This window comes from Rhinopithecus bieti, unplaced genomic scaffold (assembly GCF_001698545.2).
Source record: "Rhinopithecus bieti isolate Rb0 unplaced genomic scaffold, ASM169854v2 scaffold_17701, whole genome shotgun sequence".
Lineage (NCBI taxonomy): Eukaryota > Metazoa > Chordata > Mammalia > Primates > Cercopithecidae > Rhinopithecus > Rhinopithecus bieti.
This window is the reverse complement of record NW_016808868.1, coordinates 406,143-427,833: the sequence shown is the minus strand read 5'-3', so window position 1 is coordinate 427,833 and position 21,691 is coordinate 406,143. Positions and strand designations below refer to the sequence as shown.

The 21,691-nt window shown below is 36.8% G+C and overlaps 1 protein-coding gene across 1 annotated transcript in view; it reads left to right on the top strand.

Moving 5' to 3' along the window:
- Positions 1–21,691, top strand: part of DMD (dystrophin) — a 153,022-nt gene that overhangs the window by 84,121 nt on the left and 47,210 nt on the right. Inside the window, exons 7-12 of the mRNA XM_017887669.1 lie at positions 968–1,134; positions 3,383–3,494; positions 5,053–5,189; positions 5,886–5,924; positions 10,232–10,297; positions 11,411–11,476. Coding sequence (XP_017743158.1) covers positions 968–1,134; positions 3,383–3,494; positions 5,053–5,189; positions 5,886–5,924; positions 10,232–10,297; positions 11,411–11,476 — 587 coding nt within the window. The remainder of the gene's footprint in view (positions 1–967; positions 1,135–3,382; positions 3,495–5,052; positions 5,190–5,885; positions 5,925–10,231; positions 10,298–11,410; positions 11,477–21,691) is intronic.

The following is a 21,691-nucleotide window of genomic DNA, read 5'->3' as shown; positions in this document are numbered from 1 at the left end:
TTTTTTTTTTTTTTTTGTAAAAAGTATTTTCAGACAATCAAAGCTTGAGAAATGTACCACCAACAGCTAAAGGAAATTCTAAGGGACATATTTCAGGCAGAACTAATCCTAGATGGAAGATTGGAGATGAAAGAAAGCAATGAAGAGCAAAAAAGTAGTCAATATATGGGTCAATCTATCTAACAATATAAAAAATTAAAACAATCCTATAGGGTTGGAAAAAATAAGGTATAATTAAAATTCATGAATATAGTAACATATAAATCAAATGATGGTATTTTGAGATTGTTGAGATCGTTGTCCTCTCTGGGATGAATGGTATTTCTTACATTTAGACTTTGAAAGAGAGAGAGAAATAGGCAGACAGAATCAACAGGGCATCATGGAAACAGCACTAAGCCAGGAGGTTTGGATTCTATTATCAGCTCTGCTGCTAGTTGTATGGCCTTTGAAAAGCTACTTTTCTGATCTACAAAATCAGTTTGTCTATTAGATAAGGCTTGGGAACCAGATGAATTTTAAAGCCCCTCATTATGATTCTATGAGAAATAGATTATCTAGAAAAAAATCAATTGTCCCCCTCCTTTGAAATTTTATCAGTAAACACCTGCATTTCACTTCTGGCTAACTTTCATGTATCAGTTCAAAAATTAGAATTAAATATAGTCTCGCTCGGGTGTGTAGTTTGCTTTACCTTTCTCATTTGTTGTTTTGTTTTCTTTTGTTGTCATCTAGTAGCCAAAAGAGTAATGGCAGTTTACCAAAGCCTTAGGAGTAGGTAGCGCTTTGGATATTAGGGAGCATTTGCAGAAACAAGCTGTGAAAAGCCAGCCTAGCTTTGCAACCATTGTTCTTTCTTTCTTTTTTGTTTAACTTATTAATTGAACTGATATACAACTCCTTTGCCATCTTGCCTTCTTTTCTTTCATCCTTTTGTCCTCCTTCTCTCTCCCTCCTGTCTTTGCAGGCTAATAATAAGCCTGAGATTGAAGCGGCCCTCTTCCTAGACTGGATGAGACTGGAACCCCAGTCCATGGTGTGGCTGCCCGTCCTGCACAGAGTGGCTGCTGCAGAAACTGCCAAGCATCAGGCCAAATGTAACATCTGCAAGGAGTGTCCAATCATTGGATTCAGGTATTAGGAACAACAAAAAAAAAAATGTCATTTTTTTCTCATCATTTTTCACCTTTTTATGACTTGATCTTTTATCTCCTGTGCCAGTTGCTGTTAGTTCATCCCTCTCCAAAGTGGGAGAGAAGGCGATTGGGCTGGAACATCGATCATTCCTGTCACCCTCCTGATCGCTAGGTTATTTTGGTGGATCTCACTTATTAGGCTGGTGTCCCTTTCCACCTTCACTCTTCAGCTCTTCAGAGCCACATTTTTGGTTGAGCAGGACAAAGCGCGTGTCTTCACAGAGGTATTACAGATGAACTGTACCTCCTCCTTCCTGGAACCAAAACATTTTACCATCTTTCCTTTTCATGGTCTTTTCTGTTTATAGAAACTTCCCAAGCATCAGTTATAAAACTGAGAGATGATTCTATTCTGGGAGGAACCATAATAGTAGCTCAGTCTCTCATTCACTTTGCACCATTTTTTTTTTTCTCCCTTAAGTAACAGGAATTGTTTTCAGCATCTGAGAACTTACTTCTTTATCTGTGAATCTGATTACATTCTTTGTATATTATCCCAATGAACTTCTAAAGGAATAAAAAGTATGCAAGTAAATGGAAGATTCACAATGCAGCTAAAAAACAACCAGTCCTTATATATTTCTAAGTGAAAGACACAGGAAACATAGCAGGTTATTCTCATATTCTTAAAATATCATGGAAAACAAGGCTAACTAAATCTTTAGCCCTGTTGACCTGTTTGGGGAGACCGGATTTTTTTTTAATGAATTAATCCCCCTTAACAGTAATCCTAAATCCTAATTCTGAAACTGTGATGTCTTTAAATGTGTGAATCAACATCAAGGTTTCCATAGTGATGAATAAGCCACAAAGTTGTAAACTAGCTATATGGTCTATGCCTGTGCAGAATCCACTTAGCAGCTAAGTAAACACTCTTTTCCAGTTATGTGTGAACTGGTTTTGTTACTTTATTTTCTAATAACTACCTTGTACTGTTGCATGCTTTTTATTCATAGTGCTTTTTAACTTTTGGTGTTGATCCTTCCATAGTCATGCTGTTTACAAAGAGGTTTTACAAAAACTTTTTGAGGTTTCTGAAGCCTAGATAGACAACAGTGAATAGGCAGTGCTTGCAAGATACCTTCTTTCCTTCCTGGTTTCGTGGCAGGTAAAAATGATGCCATGGGGGTGGGGAGTGGGGAAGGGAAGCCACAAGTGACTGCTTTAGATTTCTAAGCTATCTTTTCTCTGCTTCCTTAGCTAGTGCGCTTTTGTATACAGGGGAAATTTTTATAAACTAAAGAGTAATGCTTTGGAGGATCTGAAAGAGCACTTTCGCCTGCAATTCTTTTGCCCTTAGCAAATTACATTATTTTAGGACTCAGCACTTCTCATTCCTCCTTTCCCCTCTTGAAAGATGGTTGGGATCTAAAAAAGATAGCTTTCCTTCCCACTTCTCCATATGTGACATAAGAAATATGTTTATGTGAATTGGCTAAGGTTCTTATCTGAGAAAGCAAAAGGCAGGAGAGTATGAAACAAAGAATATCACATTCTGATAATGGAGGAAATGTACCAACTGGTATTTACAAATTATAAATTCTTCCATCTAATCCAATTTTCATTTTCTCTTGGGGCTTCGGTTATCATTTGTAGGTAATGTGGTGAGACATTTCTGAAGAGATAGAGATAAAAGAGGTCATTCGAGTAACTGAAGATGAATCGTATCAGTCAATTAGAAAACATTATTAAAGTGAGACTTGTTTTAATTGCAAGTTCTTGTTCACATTTCTTTTGTCTTATGAAATTGCTTTATCTTGACAATTTTTTGAAAATAATTGCTTCAGAAAACTTTTGTCCCCATGATGGGTAAGGGGCATGCACAGCATCAGTCTGTCTCTCCTGGAAGTTCTTTTAAATTTGAGTATTTGGTTTTCAAGACTGGAAATTTGCCAGTACCTTCCTACTTAATCTCAAAGAGTTCCTAGTGGAGTTTAAATAAGAGCCGAGTTTTTCTTCCCTCCTTCCATATGTTTATAGGATAATCTTTCTGCCAAAATGTTTTGATACTGTAGGAGAGTCATCGGAGAAATCTGGAGGAAGGAAGTTAATCACTTACCTTGAGGGACTAACGAACATTGCATTCTGTTTCTCGAATTAGAACGTGGTAGAAGGTTTATTAAAGAGTGTTCTTTGGGAATTTGATTCGAAGAAATACATATGTGTTTGTTTTTGCTCTTTATCAGGTACAGGAGTCTAAAGCACTTTAATTATGACATCTGCCAAAGCTGCTTTTTTTCTGGTCGAGTTGCAAAAGGCCATAAAATGCACTATCCCATGGTGGAATATTGCACTCCGGTAAGTTAGACACCTGCCTGACTTCAGAGTTAGTTCACCTGGGATACATTTCAGTTTTGTACAGTACTGCAGATCATGTGTAATGCTGTGATTTGTCCCTTCCCTAGATGTTCCCCAGCTAAAGTGGCTCTCAACTGTAGGCTTCAGGATTTACCCTATCCCTGGTGCCTAGGGAAGTGCCTGGCACATATGGAACATGATAGACCCTCAACAAATATTGTTGGATAAATAAATAGGGTTTTCACTCTGTGTGCATGAATGTATCGAAGATGTTTTCACATTTATTTTGCACAGCCTTAGAGGCTGTATGGGGCGATCTTACGGCCATGAGGCATGTTGAGTATGGGGTATGGTTCTAGGTTCCCCCAAATTCATAACCTACCACTTTTAATCAATGTTGCTTGTTCATTATCTGTCCTACATACTAACAACATTTTAAAAATCCATTTTATATGCTGACACTTACTAAATGCTAGGCATTTATCTTTTAAACTACCCTGTATAAAATAAGTACTATAATTTTTATCCCCTCTATACAGATGAGGACTCTGGGGTCCTGAGGTTAAATAATTTGCTCAAGGTTCTATAAGTAAGAGTTGAAGCCATCTCCTAAGATGTTGTTCTAGGAAAATGTTAAGTGGCCAATAGAACTGTGAAAAATCACTGGTGCAATGGCAAGGGCGTAGACTTGGTGGCCAGACAGACCTGAGTACAAATCTCCATAAGAATTAAAGACAGGCTCCTCTCAGGTTTGTTTTCTCTAAAATAAACGTGTCCCTGTTTACTGTAGAGCCACCCTTCGTGTTTCTCCTCTCTTTCTTTAATTCTTACATTCTCCTCTTTTCTAAACTTTATATGCTTGCTATTCAAGATATGGTCTGTTGACCAACAATCATATGTCTATTGGCATTACCTGGGTCTTTATTAGAAATGCAAAACTGCAGGCCCCAACTCCTGATGCTCTAAATCAAAAACCGCATTTTAGCGAGATCTGCAGCTGTTTCCCATACACATCAAAGTATGAGAAGCTCTGCTTTAGAGCATCTCTCTCTTCCATCATCAGAGTGATCCTCCCAGATATTTGCCTTTCTCACCTTTATTCCTCTTATAGAGATGGTCAGTGATTGAGAATGTACCATGCTGTGAATAGACCAAAATTTAGTGGGTGAAGCATGCTATCATTATGTACTAAGTAGTTTTAAAATATCATAAAGTGTGGTAAAATTTAACATCACCTTTTGACCTTAAGACCTATAAACTACCACTTATTGAGTAGCCTAGTAAGCTTGTATGCTTCATTTATTTATCATAACAACATGTCGAAGTGTTATTGCTCCCATTTTACTGATGATCAGAGCCTCTGAGAAGTAAATAACGCATCCAAGTTAGCACATGCCAGGCCTGGTTTCAGAGCCCCATTTGTCTGATTCCAAAGCCTTTGCTCATGACCACAACTCCTTAATTACAAAACAAGTGTCATGGAGCAGAAGACTGGAGTTGTCATTAGTTTTGAAATCATACTGTCCTAAATCTGATCTCACCATGATCTCCCTTTTAGACTACATCAGGAGAAGATGTTCGAGACTTTGCCAAGGTACTAAAAAACAAATTTCGAACCAAAAGGTATTTTGCGAAGCATCCCCGAATGGGCTACCTGCCAGTGCAGACTGTCTTAGAGGGGGACAACATGGAAACGTGAGTAGTGGCAAAAGCAGAACAAACTCTTGTTTGATGTATATTTGAACTCCTCTCAGCTGAACACCCTCCTTCACTCCCAAATGCAAACAGTCTCTTCTATTTCTTTCTTTTTATTTACATTAGCTGAAAAGAGAAAAGTAAGCTGATGTCCAATTGCCATTTCCCCACTTCACTTGACAATTTCTTTTTCCAAAAGTTAAACTTTATCTCACAGGGGGAAAAAAAAAAACCACAACACAATACAGCCACTAATTGCCTTACAAGCCTTATAAGAAATATGGGACTGTTTACAAATGAGGGATTCCAGTATTTCATTTTGATTTTCCTCTCTCACAAATCAGTAAATGTGTGTCTTTTTGTATCTCATTGTGTGGTCATATCTACTCACTTGTTTCTACTCAAGAGAAAATATAATCACAGGAAAAAACTACTTCACAGTAAGTAGTAATGGTTCTCACGATCAAAGGGATGTCTTCACCTCTTTTAAACCTGCTCCTCTTTTTTGCCTTAACTCTGATGGCAGTCACACAACTGTTTGTTTTCCTTTTAATTCACTTTACACCTTGGTTTGGCTATTGCTTTCCATGGTTCATACTTAATTGGCTGGATTTTATTTATTTTGACCTTTCAGTAAATTTTTTTTGCAGCTGAGTTTGCGTGTGTCTCTTCACCACCTCATTTTTTGTTTTGCAGTCCCGTTACTCTGATCAACTTCTGGCCGGTAGATTCTGCGTGAGTACTTTTGCTGAAGGGTGCTGCTACCACCAACACATTCGCTTGCTTGGTTTTCTTTTGTTCTATTTGTTTGTTTTGTTTTGTTTTGTTTTATGGACATATTAATTCCCTTTCCTTCATTTCAGTTTGTTTTATTCTTTTCTTGATGAGATTTTGAAAGTACTATCTACACAGATCAGGAGAATCAGAGTGGGTTTTTTGGTTCCTCCACCAGGTGAAATTCAAACCAGCAGAAATCCTGGCTTGAATTCAAATTATAATCAAAGAAGTTACTGGAGTTTTAGCTGTATTCCTGGGAGACATGTTTATATATTTCTTCATATAAAAGCAAGGAAGAACCTTCTGATTATATCATAACATTCTTTAGCCATACTTCTTGAGATTCGATGCTTTTTAGAATCTTTAGGGTCTGTTATAAGTGAACTATTAAAAATCAGAATTCGTTTTAAAGTATGATGTTGAGTTTGGCTGAATAATTTTAATGAGGTGTGCGGACTGTTTATCAGGTTATGCCATGCTATTTGACTAATCATTATATACAAGGCTTTCCAAATTTTGAACTAAACTCACTTTACTCTCCTCTCCAAACTAAATATTCAGCTCATAAATAATTATACCTTTGCTCTAGGAGGAAAGTATATTATACTCTTTGTTATTACTATTGGTGTGTATTAATAATACTAAGGTTAGATACCAGCAGATAATTTATCTCAGAGTTTATAATGTTAGAAAACTCTTTTTTGGGGCCTGTGATTTATATATTAGCAAACAAAGTGCCTGTTTTAAAACTACATTATGTAGGGTTGTTATAACAAACTTTTGGTATTTCAAAGTATGCTTTATTTAAATATTTATTGAAAATCAGACGGCTCTATTATGTATAAAGGGGAAATGACCAGTACGGAAGATAAGCTTATGTAAGAATTAAATCTCTTTTTATTGAGTCTTTTTTATTGTTCCACCGTGTAATTTAATTTAAACTAGGTCCTTTTTTAAAAACCCTGTAGTGATAAATGCAAATTATTAATTGAGGTTTATTTTCAGTTTTTATGGGCCTAAAGGAAGTGGAAGGCTTCCCTTTCTTTTTTAAAACTTCGTTATTGTGCCCCTTAATTTTGAGATATGGTAGCTATAGGTAGTATATTCTCTGATTTATTTAATCATCGTGCTTAAAGAACTTTGAGAGTTATTTAGATTCAATTATGTCCTCTGCCTCTTGGAAACTGTTTTTTCTAAGCCAGGTAGTCTGTTATAGAAGTTACAACTTTTCAAAAATAAGAAACTTTTAAAGAGTTGATACACTACAGTTTCAGCTTGATTGGATCGTGATAAGTGAATGGATTTACTCTATGTTGAAATAAGTTTAACCAAGTAAGAAATCCAAACGACAAATATGCCAAAGAACAGTTGTTACGAATACATAGATAAAAGTAGCACAAAAATAATAAAGAGTAATTAACAGTTCCTTGAAAGGCAAAAAGGACCTACACATAAGCTAATGAGAAAAAAAAATTATGACAATCAGTTTAAAGTAACTTAAGTAGAAGATTTTGTCTTTCTTAAACGCTGAAATACTTTAAAATTAATAACAACTTTTATTTAAAAATCTTTTCTAACAACTAAAACACACCTCCCAATTTGTCTTTTTATGAAGAGTTGGTTAGATTATTCAGAAATAGTGGGAAGTTTTAATTTTGAGGAAGAAAACAAACCTAGCAGACTAAAGTCTGTGTTCTCTTTAATAGTAGTAATTATATTTAAAGTATTTATTCTTAGGATTATAAATACTATATAAAATATATTACAAAGCCATCCTATTCAGGCATAAGAGCCAGGTCCTAACGTGTTTTATTTTGCAAGAATTTTATCTAATGTTAACAAATCCTATGATGATTGCAGTATTTAATCCATTTGATATGGATCACAGAATTTGAAAGTTTCCAGAGATACAGACTTTTTGGTTTTCCTTAGACTAAACTCTTATTTGCTTGTGTTTATCATATTACTTTAAACTAAAGCTACCATAGGCCTTTATATTGTTTGTCGATAAGTGAGCCAGTCAAACAATATTCTTTGAGCGATTCTGCATTGAAACCTAAATGAATGTCAACTTTTAATTAATAGAGTTTTCATGAAAGAAGGTGGTGGTGGGTGGGATGGAATTGACCAAGTGGGTCATTAACTCTAATAGTAAGTGATCCTTCTGGGTATATGGTTTTGTATTTAGGAAGTGGGAAGGGGGAAGCAGTATTATTACCTTCTTTTGGAAGTGTTTTAGAAGGCTTTGCACTTAGTTTTCTTTGTGGACTAAGTGGCTTTGTATTTTACTAATTCCTGGTTTTAAATGATTCATCTCTGACCAGTACTCCCTTTTGGCTCATTTTCTGGTTTAATAAGTACCTCTTTTAGTGTATATTTTTTAAGATTTCTGCTTATTATAAGTTCTTGTGCGTATGCATGCTGTGATAGGCGCCACAGATATTAATAAGAAAAATAACATGGAATTATCCTGGAGGCTAAGAATTAAAGCTCTGTATAAGATTTTCTGTATAAAATGGTATTAAAGTGTTTTGGATTTATATGCCTCTTTTCTTGGTGTACTTATGCTCCAAGGTCTTAGGCTTTCTTTCTTCTATACACTTCCAGGGTAGCAACTGTTATAAGGGAAAACACTACTAATGTATTTTCCCTGATGGTAGGCTTTTTGCTTATTAAAAAATATGTAATTGAAAGACTGGTCTATTCCAAAAGATAGTTCTTTTAATACAAATAATCCAAGTATTAATTTATCTTGATCTGCAATGAAGATTTCAAAACAAACCTTAGCATTTTTCTAATAATGGGCTATGCCAGGGTTCTAGAAGATTAACAGATTAACTCTCCAAAACTATAGTGAAGATTCACATGGAAATCTTTGGATCTGCTTATTAAATTGAGTAGTCATCCTTTTGTTTCCTCTTGACAATTTAAACGTCTTTATACTCATTTCAATTTGATTATGATTACACTTGACCTAGATGACATTGGTTTCATAAATAAGACCTTTATCTCTCAGGGAAGAATTCCAGTTCCCTAGTTATTTGCTGTAGTGTGTTGTAATTATTTTACTGTAGTATATTAAGAAATAGGAATTTCTGGCACATTTTCTAATGCAAGCTTAGCTACTGGTAACTACATCTTTTTCTTTTTTAATGTAAGAAGAAACAAACACATTCTCCTTAGTGTTTCAACCAAGTCCTTCAGTGCTACTTGGACATTGGGCTAAACCAGGGTCCTCTCTGAATTACGTTATTGTTGACTTTTGGATTTATGCCTTTACCTAAGGGCTTTCTGTGTCAGCAGAGAAATGGAAGAGACCTTTTGTGCTATTCCAATTAAAACAAAATGTACAAGCCTAAACTGGTTTTCAGAACAGATGGTTTTTTTTCCTAAGGTTAATCCAAAAGATACTATAAAAACTTCAAGGATAATTAATAGATCAGATATGAAAGGATGAAAAAATGTTAACCCTACCAGAATTCTAGCCTATGGAGATAAGAAAAGATAGGTGTTTATATACAAAAAGCATACAGACTATTCCTGCTGATGCTCTCCTTATTTTCTCACCTGTGTTTCAGCACACAGTATCCCTAAGAAATATTTCAGATATCATGACATTCTATGAAATGTAGTCATTCTTTTTAAAAACCTCACAGTATAATCCTGGGTCATTCTATTTTGTGCTAGAAATTAGTAGTATAGTCTTGCTGCTGACTTGGAAGATACATTTCTTCTTTACAAGATTGCATAGATCAAGACATCTTGATACATGGAGTCTTAAGAAGTCTTGTACTAGAGTAGCCTCTTTGAAGCTAAAATAATTGTAAGTATCTAGGCAAATGTACAGCTTTCATTCAATAAGAAGATAGCCTATAAATGGTGCAGGTGTAAACTATTTAAATTTTTAAACCACATAGTGCTAACACAATTTCAGAACTATAGGATGTGAGAAATTAAAAAGTAGGAGGGCAAAATGCTACCTAGAAACTGTCTCCCCCAACCTTTTCTATGATGGGAATTTTCCAGAGAAGCTTTTGGCCTCTCTTCATGGCTTTTAATAAAAGCAGAAGTATGAGAAATCATCTCACAAACCTGGATTTTAAAATACTTGATAATATTTAAGATATAGGAGCAGCTAAATGTATACATTATCCATAGAATTAGAATAAAAGCATTCTAGGCCATGTGTATAACATAACTGTGTGGTGGGTTTTTTCTCCATTAATGGATGGTATCTGTGACTAATCACATTTTCTGCCTTATAGGCCTGCCTCGTCCCCTCAGCTTTCACACGATGATACTCATTCACGCATTGAACATTATGCTAGCAGGTATGAGACTAGTTGAATGCCAGGCAAATATTGATTGAAATAACTAACCAAGGAAAGCTAACCTATAATATTTTAAACAAATCTTTTCTTTTTTCCCCAAACTTGTCTGATTCCTACTAATCAACTTGCCCTCTAACGTGCATGCCGTTCCACTGCATGTTGTTTTTGGTCACCAACAAGAACATTAGTCCAGAATAATCTTCCCTAACCCTGGCTTTTAAACATTTCCGGTAGCCTTGCTATGTTTTTTTTATACTGAGCACATTTACTAAATTGGCTTACAAGTAGTCTAACCTCCTCAGAAAACTGCTAGACCAGACATTCATATATGAAAAAATGATTATTATGTAGAGAATATGAAAGTATCAGCTTTCCATTTGTGTATTTATTTTACATGACATACTGTAAATAAGAGAATAATTAATTTTCCTAATCTTTGGACCTTTCTGTCTCATCTTCTTTGTGTTTGAGATGATTTTATACCTAAAACTGAATTACTAATTTTAAAATATCTTATGCTTGTTAAATCAATCCGTAAGAGTTTGGTTAACCTTTTTTTTAGTTGTAAACAAACATGCAAACAAAAAACCTGTATAACTGCCTGAGGTGAAGAAGATTTTAAAGGTAAAAATTGGTGGCAGAATGTTTAGAGAGCTTACTGTGCATCCATCCTTTGTCAATATTCTAACTGCTGGACATGTTTACCAATCGCGAAAAGCATTAGCTAGCTGTGTAAGTCTGTCATCAGCGGAAAGTAGTAATTGTCCTAAAAGAAAAGGGGTAGTGTAAGGTAGGGAGTGCACTTATTGTTAGGGAAGCTTTTCTTCTGAAAACAAAGACCTGTTCTCAGTGAAAGCAAGATCGATCTGTAGGGGGAAAACTGAAATACAACTTTCCTTAGAATTTATATCATAAATGTAGTGCTACTAACTAGCTGTGGTCTACCACACACTGCCTCAAATGGTTAAGCCAACACACACATCCTTTAATTTGAAGGATTCCTTTCTCTTCTTGCCATGATTTATCCTTTAGTTTTCAGGAATGTTCGATTAGGTCTTGAATAGATTCTAAGAAGTCACATAAGTTTTAATGAGCTTTTACGTTTTTTATCAGGCTAGCAGAAATGGAAAACAGCAATGGATCTTATCTAAATGATAGCATCTCTCCTAATGAGAGCATGTAAGTATCCCATCTCTTTTTACAAAATGTTCCTGACGATGAAATTGCTTTGAGGGATTTAGAGGTAGGATAGCACAGGATATAGGAATTAGCATCATATTCATTTGATCTTTTAAGGAGCCATTCATTTACTTTTTTCCTTTAATTCTTAATGCCCTGGCATGGAATGAGCTCATCCAAATTCTGGCATTATTAGCATTCAGAGTAGCAAAAATAGTTTGCCTTATTCTTACTTAAACTTATTTCATACCATATGATTACAAATTGCAGAGTCCCAAGTACTTATAGTAATGCTTAATCTTTGACCAAACCTGCCAGATATTTAAAGGGATAGGATATTAATTTTAAAGTGATGGCTAAGCACTATTTTCTCCACTCATGGGGAGTGGAAACGTGATCTTGGTATAGCATGGCCAGTCACATATGGTAGGTTAGTTAGGCGTTTTCCTTCAGAAATCCAAAGAAGTCGATTTTTGTGATTTAGCATCTTCACAAGATAAACAAAGTGAGGCAATCTTATGAAAGGTTTCCAGAGGAGAAGTACAAATTCAGGTCGCAGTTCGTTAGCAGGATGATAAGCCAACCCTGCTAAACTTTAAGGACAGAGATAGAGTGGTGCTAAAAGCAACAGGGAACACAGCTATGGCAGGGAAACTGAGGCTTCATTTTAGAGTAAGGGCAGTGTTCACAATACAGGGCACAAGGGAACACTGCCATGAACCAAGTAAATGCTGACCGGGGCTTGAGGTACTGAGAGCAGGCACTGAAGCAAATATGAAGGAAAAAAATAAGGATCTGCCAACTGAATGAATAACAGAAAGAGAAGTATTATGATGCCTTTTTAGTTTGATAAAGTATGGATATCTCACCCATCTTGGAGAATACAGACAAAGGGAAGAATGATAAATTTATCATATGTAGTTAGTGTGGCAACACAAAGTCATGCTCAGATGAGAAAAGAACCTTCATAAGGATTAGGCCAAAAGAAATAGTATCAAAGTGGCATATATATAACTAGTTATTGAAGACATGAGGATAAACAATCTCATCTGGTACATGAACGATCAAGCTAATAATAAAGAATCAAGTCAACCCTCAGTCATTCGTATATGACTTAGTTACCTCAAACAGACAGACAAACAAGCCGTTCCCCAACCATAACTGTGATGCCTTATCTTTCTTAGCTATGGGAAAAAGTATTAATGGTATTAATATATAAGATACTTCAACAGTAAAATGTGTGGCCAAAGAATCAACCAAATGTAAATAGCTTGCGCTTCTTTGGCTCACTGATTTTGACATTAGAAGCTCTAGCACATTCAAATTAATTCAAGTTGTATCTGTATAACAGTGGCTGTCATTCATTGACTGCCTAAGAGAACAGGAAGAAAAGTGTAGTTACAACTCTAGGTTATAATTAAACATGGGAAGTTCTAGCAATAAAACTTCAGAATTTGGAATAAGTGTGATAAATTAGGTGGTAAAACTGCTTTTGTTTTATTTTGAAACTAAGCTTTTAGCTTATTCTGAGGAATAATCTATTTTTGGATAATGTTGGATGGCCCCAAAAAATCTGGCATTTTAGGGGGGGCACATTTTGGGGAAGTGGTGTTGGGGATTGGTTGCCTACTTAATGCTGTTTTTAATACCCAATAATTATTTTTAGTTAGCCTTTTCACATCTAAACCAGTTACTGGCTTGATAGACAAAAATATTCAATGAGGAGGACTTTTTTCTAATTTCAGATTTTTTTTTCAACTGAAAATTAGTGGGTATGGGAGGAGGAGATATTGTGTTTATCATCTTAATGAATTAATTTTTTCTAACCAGAAACAAGGCCTTTAGCCCTGCATTTATGGACAGAATGAAATTCTTATATACTGGAGGTAAACAGGCCTTTCAGGAGCTTTGGAGGCAATGGCATTCAGAAAAAAGTTCTATCCTGTGTATTAGAGGTTCCTAGTTCCAGGGGAGATTGCAGCTGCCTCCCCAATATAAGCCTTTTTGCCCTCCTTTTCCCCCAAGGTTAGGTTCCTTAAAACCATTATGTATAATTTTAAAATAAATAAAACTTATTTTTAAAAAAAACTCTGCCCTGGAGGAATTTGAGATGGTTCAGCTTCTTTTAATCAGTCACCTTAATGGCTTTTTCCCTCAATTTTTGTTTATCTGTCTAACATAACTGAATTAACCAATCATTTCTCTCCGTTTAATTTGTTGGTTGTCATTTTTCTGCCTCATTTATTATATAATTGGTTAAAACTGCTTTACTTGAAGCAATTACTTTTTGGTCTACATTGCCCCTTTTCCACTTAAGAAAATTTTCCTCTGTTACTTTTAGAGCTGCAAGTATTTTTTCCTCTCAGTAAACGATAGCGTGGGGTTGCTGAACAGATTATCTTGACAGGCTTGGGTGGGCCAAAGCATCTATACAGCGATGATTATGGTCTTTAGTATTTTTTAGCTATTGACTAACATCGACGTAGAGTTCCCAGCTATTTCTGTAATTCTTGCCTGTCATTTTTGATCCATGTTATTAGGCCAATCAAATTTCATTTGAAAATCTTGAGCAGAAACACTTTGAATTGTTACCAATAGAATTGGTAGATCAACCTCAACGTATCAAAAGTGTCTTTAGAAGCCAGGAAAAAAGGTCTAATTAATTTGTTAAGGGAGCAATAAATGTTTTATTTTCAAATCACTCCTGAGTCCCTAACCCCCAAAGCAACATAAGGGTTGGGGAAAAACCAAACCTTTGATTTTATTTTCCAGAGGATGATGAACATTTTGTTAATCCCAGCATTACTGGCCAAAGTTTTGAACCAGGACTTCCCCCGAGCCAGCCTCGTTAGTCCTGCCCCAGATTCTTGATTTCCTTAGGGTGAGGGAAGAGGGCGAGTAGGGAGAATCCTAGCAGATCTTGATGGAAGAAAACAGGTGAGTTTTCTTTCTTAGCTTTGTCATTGGTATGGCCAGCAGTGCATTACACTTGCCACACATGAAAAGTGCCAGGAATCTTCACTTAGGAGTCATTTTATGTCTAATTGTTTTCTAAAATAATCTGTTTAGCTCCATTTGCAGATTCTCTCTTTTTTTTTTTTTTGTTTTTTGAAAGAAGAAAATGAATGCAATAGTATGATGAAGAACTCATATTTTAGGTGTGAAGGAACTAATGCTGATGGTGGTATTTGACTTGTTGCATGTGTCTCCAAGGCTTTGATTTTATATTTGAGAATAGAATTTAAGAAAAAAGTAGGTTATTTAATTTTATGATTATATGATTTTTTACATGTGTTTGGCCGTATTATCTACCTCAAACATTTAAGAAAGTAGGACTATTGGCTTGGTCATATTGGGAAACCAATTGTTTCGTCTTATTTTTCATCATCAAACGCAGAAATTATTATTTATATTCACCATCATAGCAGGTTAGTGAGACAATTCCAATTGTCAGCCATCACCTGTAAAAGACATTCATATAAAAATAGCAGAAATTGTAGAAGAGGAAAAAGGCTAAAGAACTCTGACAATGACTGCAGGGAGGACAAAGATGTAAAACTCTGGGGTATTGTATGGTGTCAGGATAATGCAAATCATTGGACTTTTAGTTTTGTATGACATTTATTATGTCACAGGTCCCTGGTTTAAAAAGTCTTCTCACATGATCACTTCTAACTCACAATGTGCCGCCTTCAGACAAATGCCACCAAGCAAGGATTTAAAGTAGTTGTTGCTCAGATTTGTGGGTCTTAAGTACTTTCATCTCTTTGGTTGAGCCCAAGGCACCAAGAGCTCTTAACATAGGCAACACAGTGTGTCTGAGATCAGTGCCCTCGGGAGTATGCCACTTCAGGATGAAAAAGCAAATGGCCATTCATCCATTGCTTCCTGCTGCCACTGCCCGCCTTCTAGCTCTTAACACCTCTGACCTCTGGCCATAGCTACTTATCTGGTTGGCTTCCCTTTAGTCTCTTCCCCACCCTTCCAATAAATCCTCCATACTGACTCTACTTGTACATCTTGCCAGAACCAAGACCCATCATGGCATTCCCCCTTTCACTGGATTTCTGCATGTAGAAAAAATCAAGCTTTTTAGCGGGGCATTCAAATCCTTCCACAGTATTCTCTTGACCTGCTTTTTTGATGCCATCTTCTTTTGTTCTCCCTGTATTCTGGTCATGCTATTGTAGCTACTATTTCTGAATACATCCTGCTCTCATCTACTTTTGGGGTCAAGCTCAAGCTTGAGTCTCAGCCTAACTGCTAACCTCTAACCCACCACTGCCATATCTGACAAAGGAATCCCACCTATCCTCCGTCACATTGCTCAAAATAACTTTCCCCATGGAGCCCTGCTAGATCCCTGCAGTTGGAAGAAATCTGTCTTTTGCCTCTATTCCCAGAGCACTTTGGACCTTTCTCAGAAAATTCCTTGACAGTTTGCCTTTTTATCAGTTATTACCAGTGCCTCTCTTTAATGAGCTAGTGTGTGTCTTTGGGGCATGGACTGTATCTTAATCATCCTCATATCCTCCATAGTACTTAGGATGGTTTAAATACTTAATGGATACTCAGGAAATGTTTGGTAAAACCTGACAATACTGCAAGAACATCACATGAGTACCATCCAGGAGATAATATTGAACTGTTTTGTTGTTGTTGTTTTAATGATAGCTTTATTTTGGCCTTACTTTTAAGATCATTTGTCATTGAAGACCATGGTAGAGAAAACATTTCTTTCCACTTTATTGAGAATAATCAGTAATATCCATTTATGTTAAATCTGTAATTACTGTAGGGGTCAAAGTCAAATTGGAATAAAAAGTTGGAACTGACACTGTAAACAGAATTTGATGTTACCAAGGAGTAAATATGTTTTTGAAGTATATATGATTGTGTAATATATCTTTTCAGCTCACTGGTCAAGAGCCCTGCCTTGTTTGTGGTTAGCATAGTCTCTCTCCATATCATTGCACTTGGGTCACAGAATGTTGGTAAAGAGTACTGATAACTATAATTTATATATCATTTTATTTTGAGCGCACTTTTACATATTTTAGGTCATTTAATCTTCTTACAAACTCTATAGAGAAGAGACTGTCGCCTTTCAGTGAATGAGACACAGGTTCAGAGAGGTTCACAGAGCCTGCCCCAGATTTCCCAGTCAGCCAGTGGTAGAACTAAATTGAAATCCAGACTTTTCTGACTCTAAATAGGCAACTCTACCTTCAACCAGATAATAAAGAAGAGTAAATCTCTGTGAATGTCATTTACATAGAATTGAGGCATATTCTCCGGAATGTTCCTTAACTTAAGGGACTATCTGTGATGACTAAGTGTCCCTGAATAAACCTGTTCATCTACTTGTAGGGCAGTGATAACCACTTTACCTTGGAAGATATCCAAGACCATTCTCCAAGAATGGGATGGTTTGTTCTCTAAAAGAACAAAAAACATAACACCAGGGCTACTTAGAGCTCCAAAATGAGGACTCTGGGTTTGATGCAAATCTTTCTGTAAGTTACCTTGACCTTCACGAAATGATCAGGATGAGCTTCCCTCATTTTCCCTTCATTTTGTCCTATTTGACCTCCTACCAAATTCCAAAGAAATGTCTCCACAGAGTTCCCTTCCCGAAAACAGCCCGTGCGGTTTTCGTTGCTTTGCCCAGTCCTGTCTTCTTGCAACTGCGCAAGGAGCTTCAAAGCCCTAGATTTGCCCTCGCTACCCTTGAATTCAATGTCGCTTAAGGAGCCTTTAATTTGCCATTTCCTATTCTTCCTGAGAAAACCCAGGAAGTCTTTAGATGCCCTCTCTGTGCACAGCTAGCTGGTTGTGTCCCAGGTCAGCATTGGGCTATGCAATCTGACAAATACGAGCATACTTGTAGAGAAAATAAGAAAGGATATTTAAAATTGAGATTGTCCCAAGTCCTTTGGATGCGTACTTATTGATCTGTTAATATATATTTTGTGTTCCTTTAGCTGTGATTTATCTCCAAATAACAGTTAGCAAAAGAGAGAGGCCTGGAGAGCACCATTCCTGACTAGATATTTATTTAATTCCATTAATTGTTCTTATTCATCCCTGCAACCCCCTAGAAAAACAGAGGATGGCTGTTTGAGAAGTGTCTCAGAGGTATCTTATCTCTGTCTTTAGAATTCCATTTCTCCTGGTTGTTGCACATAGTATTCAACAAATATTTGTTGAATGCATTAATGAATACATGAATTGAAATGAAGCTGAATTTATTTTAATTGTAGCATACATGCATGCACTTTTGACTAAAATTCTTTTACAAACCTAATCTCGTAGAGAAAAGCCTTTCAAAAGCTTTTTTTCCTGCTTGCTTTTCAAAATACTCCCCTTTTCCAAACTGCCTTGATTAGCACCAGGCATGGCTTTGTCATAAATTTAGAACGTTAAGAACCCATTTTCCAAATCCCAGGCACTATATGTATCCCACATTGGTGTTCTCTGATTCTTCGTTTATGCCACAAAGATAAGGCTAAAGCTCTGAGTGAAAGCTAAATCTGACTGAGTTTTTCCCATAGTGCCTCCCGTAAGTTTGGATGACTAATGGCATTAGTGAGATAGCCAGTCTATAATATGTCACTTCTGCACCATATTTCTCCTTCATTACCACATATAATTCAGATTCATTTTTATTTCGTAAAGAACCATTAGATGTTGGGTTTTTGCCCCATTGTGTGTCCTTAGCATTGCAAACTCAAGGTTTACTTTTTTTTTCTTGCATTGATTAAAGCCTTGAGTCTCCTGACTTAAGTCTGTAGTGTTCAAATACAGAGATGTATTTTTCTCTGCACTGTCTAAATAAACCAAGACTTGCTCTGAAATTCAAGGTATGATCCTAGCAATGAAAAGGTAGCCTTTCTGAGAGACAAAGACTGTCATTCTACTACCTGCATAGCAAATTGATTAGATTGTTCTCAAGTCGAAAAGGTGGCTAAATAAGTCTAAAGTTAAAGTTGTTAGTAGATGTTATATAATAGGAGGGAACTCTGTAGATTCTTAATACCTACTCAGGACCTTTCATGTGTCGTGCTGGGCAGTAAGACCTTATGAAGGCAAAATTTGAGTTTTCTCTTGTTCCTTTAAATTCCTCCAGTGATTGTGCAAGATTATTATTGTTATAGTCAAAGAAGTTATAGATCAGTTACTGATACCACTGAATTAAAGTAGCTGGGAATCATGATCCTGTTGCTTTACTTTGTAATTGACCTGATAACTTTGGACCTAGTCTAGTAGTTATCAATCTTCATAGCTACAGGATATGTTTATTCAGTGTTCTTTCATTAGGTCTTTGTGTGAGTCTCCAATGATGGTGAAAAAATAGCCAGAATGAAGGGAATCTGAAGAGGTTAGAATGGGCATTCCTATGGAATATAAACAAAGGTGTCAGAGTGAGGAATGGCAGAGTTTATTTGAGGGAAACTGCAGTTGTATTACCTTTCTTAAGAAGGCAAAGAGTGAGAGGAGATGAGACTGGCTAGGTCAGCAAGGGCAGGTCGGGAAGGGTGTGGTACCCACTGCGGAGTTGCTGCCTCCATGCCTAGTCTAGGGAGCCTCTCAAGGGTGTGAGCCAGGAGTGAGGCTGTGATATTGACATGAATATACACCACATGGGCAGCTGTGTGGAGGGTAACTTTGAAAAGGGTGATGGTGGAACAAGAAAATCAAGTTGGGAGGAGTTACATGGGAACCCAAGAAAGAGATGATCAGAGCCTTAAGTAAGGTGACAGAAATGAAGTAGACGGGCTGATCGAGTGATATTTCGGGGGAGGGTAGACCTATTTGATTTGGTAGTTCTGTGGGACTAGGGTAGGAAGGAATGATTCCCAGGGCTGGTAACTACAAAACAAGATGATAGTAGTTGTTTGCAGCTGGGACTGATAATTCAGGAGGAGTCGCAGCAGGTTCTGTCCTTTAACGCAGCAGTGTTTATAGAGGTCCTTCCTGAAGGGCTGAGTAGCTGGAAGATGATAAATGAGGTATGGAAGAGGTCGAGTTGAGATCCTGGTGACATCTCCACGTGTAAATGTCTGACAGTCTGAGAGATAGAACTCTGGTGCTTGTAGACAGGATATGAGCCTGAGATACTAGGTCTGTGAGTCGCCAGCTCACAGGTAGTAGTTGAAACAGTGAGGATGAATTTATATATCCAGGGAGCATGTAGCAGAAGGAGAACATTGGATTTGGTAGAACTCTGGAAGATGTGACTATTAAAATGTGTATTTAATTATTTTTATTTTTAATAGAGAATACATGTACATTATACAAAATCCAAAGGGTTGAAAAAGACATATAGAAAAAAGCGAACCCTTCTCCAACCTTCTCCCCTGGCTGTGGTGTTTCCAGCTCTGGAGGCTACCATCTTGGTTTCTTGTGTTTCCTTCCAAAGATGCTCTCTACACATGCAAATGTTTGCAAACATATTTATGGTTGTTGGGGTTACTTCACACAGTGTCGTGCAGTGTTCACTCTGGTTTTCTCTTTTACTTAAAATCTTTAATTTTCACATGCTGGAGAAATGTGCCAGAAGAAGAGGAAGGCAGACCTTGGGAATGATGGGAGCATTTCCCCACAGGAGGCAGAAGAGAGAAGGGTTAGGGAACTAAAGTATGGGAGGAGGTGTGACCTTGAATGAGAGAAGGACTGCCTCTGAAGACAAAGTGGTAGGTAAGGAATTTAGGGTAAGGAAGGGAGGAAAGAAGGATAATGGAATGAATGTTAAAATGTCCAGTAGACATCATTGGAAATAATTCAAGACCGATTCCTACGGCTGTTCCCATGTGTTTAAAGTGGGAGAGGAGAGGAAAGCGTGGTATATGATATATTTAACAAAACTAGGCATTCAAGTTACTTGGTGTATTAGTCCATTTTCATATGGGGCAATTTATAAAGAAAAAGAGGTTTAACGGACTCACAGTTCCATGTGGCTGGGAAGGCCTCACAATCATGAGGGAAGGTGAAGGAGGAGCAAAAGCATGTCTTACCTGGCAGCAGGCAAGAGAGCATGTGCAGGAGAACTGCCCTTTTAAAACCATCAGATCTCATGAGACTTACTATCACAAAACAGCATGGGAAAACCCACCCCATGATTCAGTTCCTCCCATGATATGTGGGGATTATGAGAGCTATAATTCAATATCAGATTTGGGAGGAGACAACAGGCAAACTATATCATTTGGTGACATGGGCCCCAAAATGAAGGGCTATAGAGCCCTTCTTTAGACAAAGGGGAGCTAGTTTGATCACAGAAATCAGAAAGCCAAGACCTTTTGTGGCAAGGATGAATAACAGCTAACGGGCATACACGCCACATTGAAGAAGCTGTGTAAGAATGGGGTCAACCATCTCAGCTCTACTCAGGCAGGGAGGATAGGAACATGGTAGAAGTGGATATCACCATTATTCACAGGCTCAGTTTCTAACTAGCAGAGCCAATGTAACTAAATTTCCTTTAGTTTATCCAAAGTTAACTGAAGTCTGAGGGGACTGATTCATAGTATCCAGTTCATGGAAGTGAATGGATAACCCAGAATGAAAGTTTATTTCTCCCTTTATCGTAATTATCTCTCTTTTTAACTGCCTTGTATTAAATGTTATCAAGGTTGCCTTAAAGCTTTTTTAGGGGGAGACAGCATCTGGTTTAAGTGCAAATACTAGATCTATTAAAATGAGGAATATATTCATTTTTTAGGCAGACAGCATCCTGTGTCTTACAATCCAATGTCTTAGGAATCACAATAAAAATCGTGTTCTGGTGTGCTTAGAATCTTGGCATCTAAAATTGGATGTTTGTGAGGGCTGCTTCATACTACAGAAGAACTGAAGTACCCCTCTGGCGATTAGAATATTCATATCTTCCAAGTACAGCTGCCATCTCCCTAGAACATGCTGGATGAGAGTTCATGTTCTTACAATCCAATTTCCCCTTATTTTTAGATTTTTCATGAAGACCCTCGTCCTCCTGTTGGCCTTCATTTGCCAATTGTCCCTCTATAGTAGAATTGATTATGGTCATAACTTTCTTTAGCTACTTTCCAGGCCTGAGGATGTAATTCTGTTCAATTCTGCAGATAGTTACTGAGTACTTAATGTAATTTTAACATTGTGAGACTACAAAGATGAATAAGCCTTGTTTCTTACCCTCATGGAGCTCAAAATTTATTTTTAAAAAGTTAAAATAGA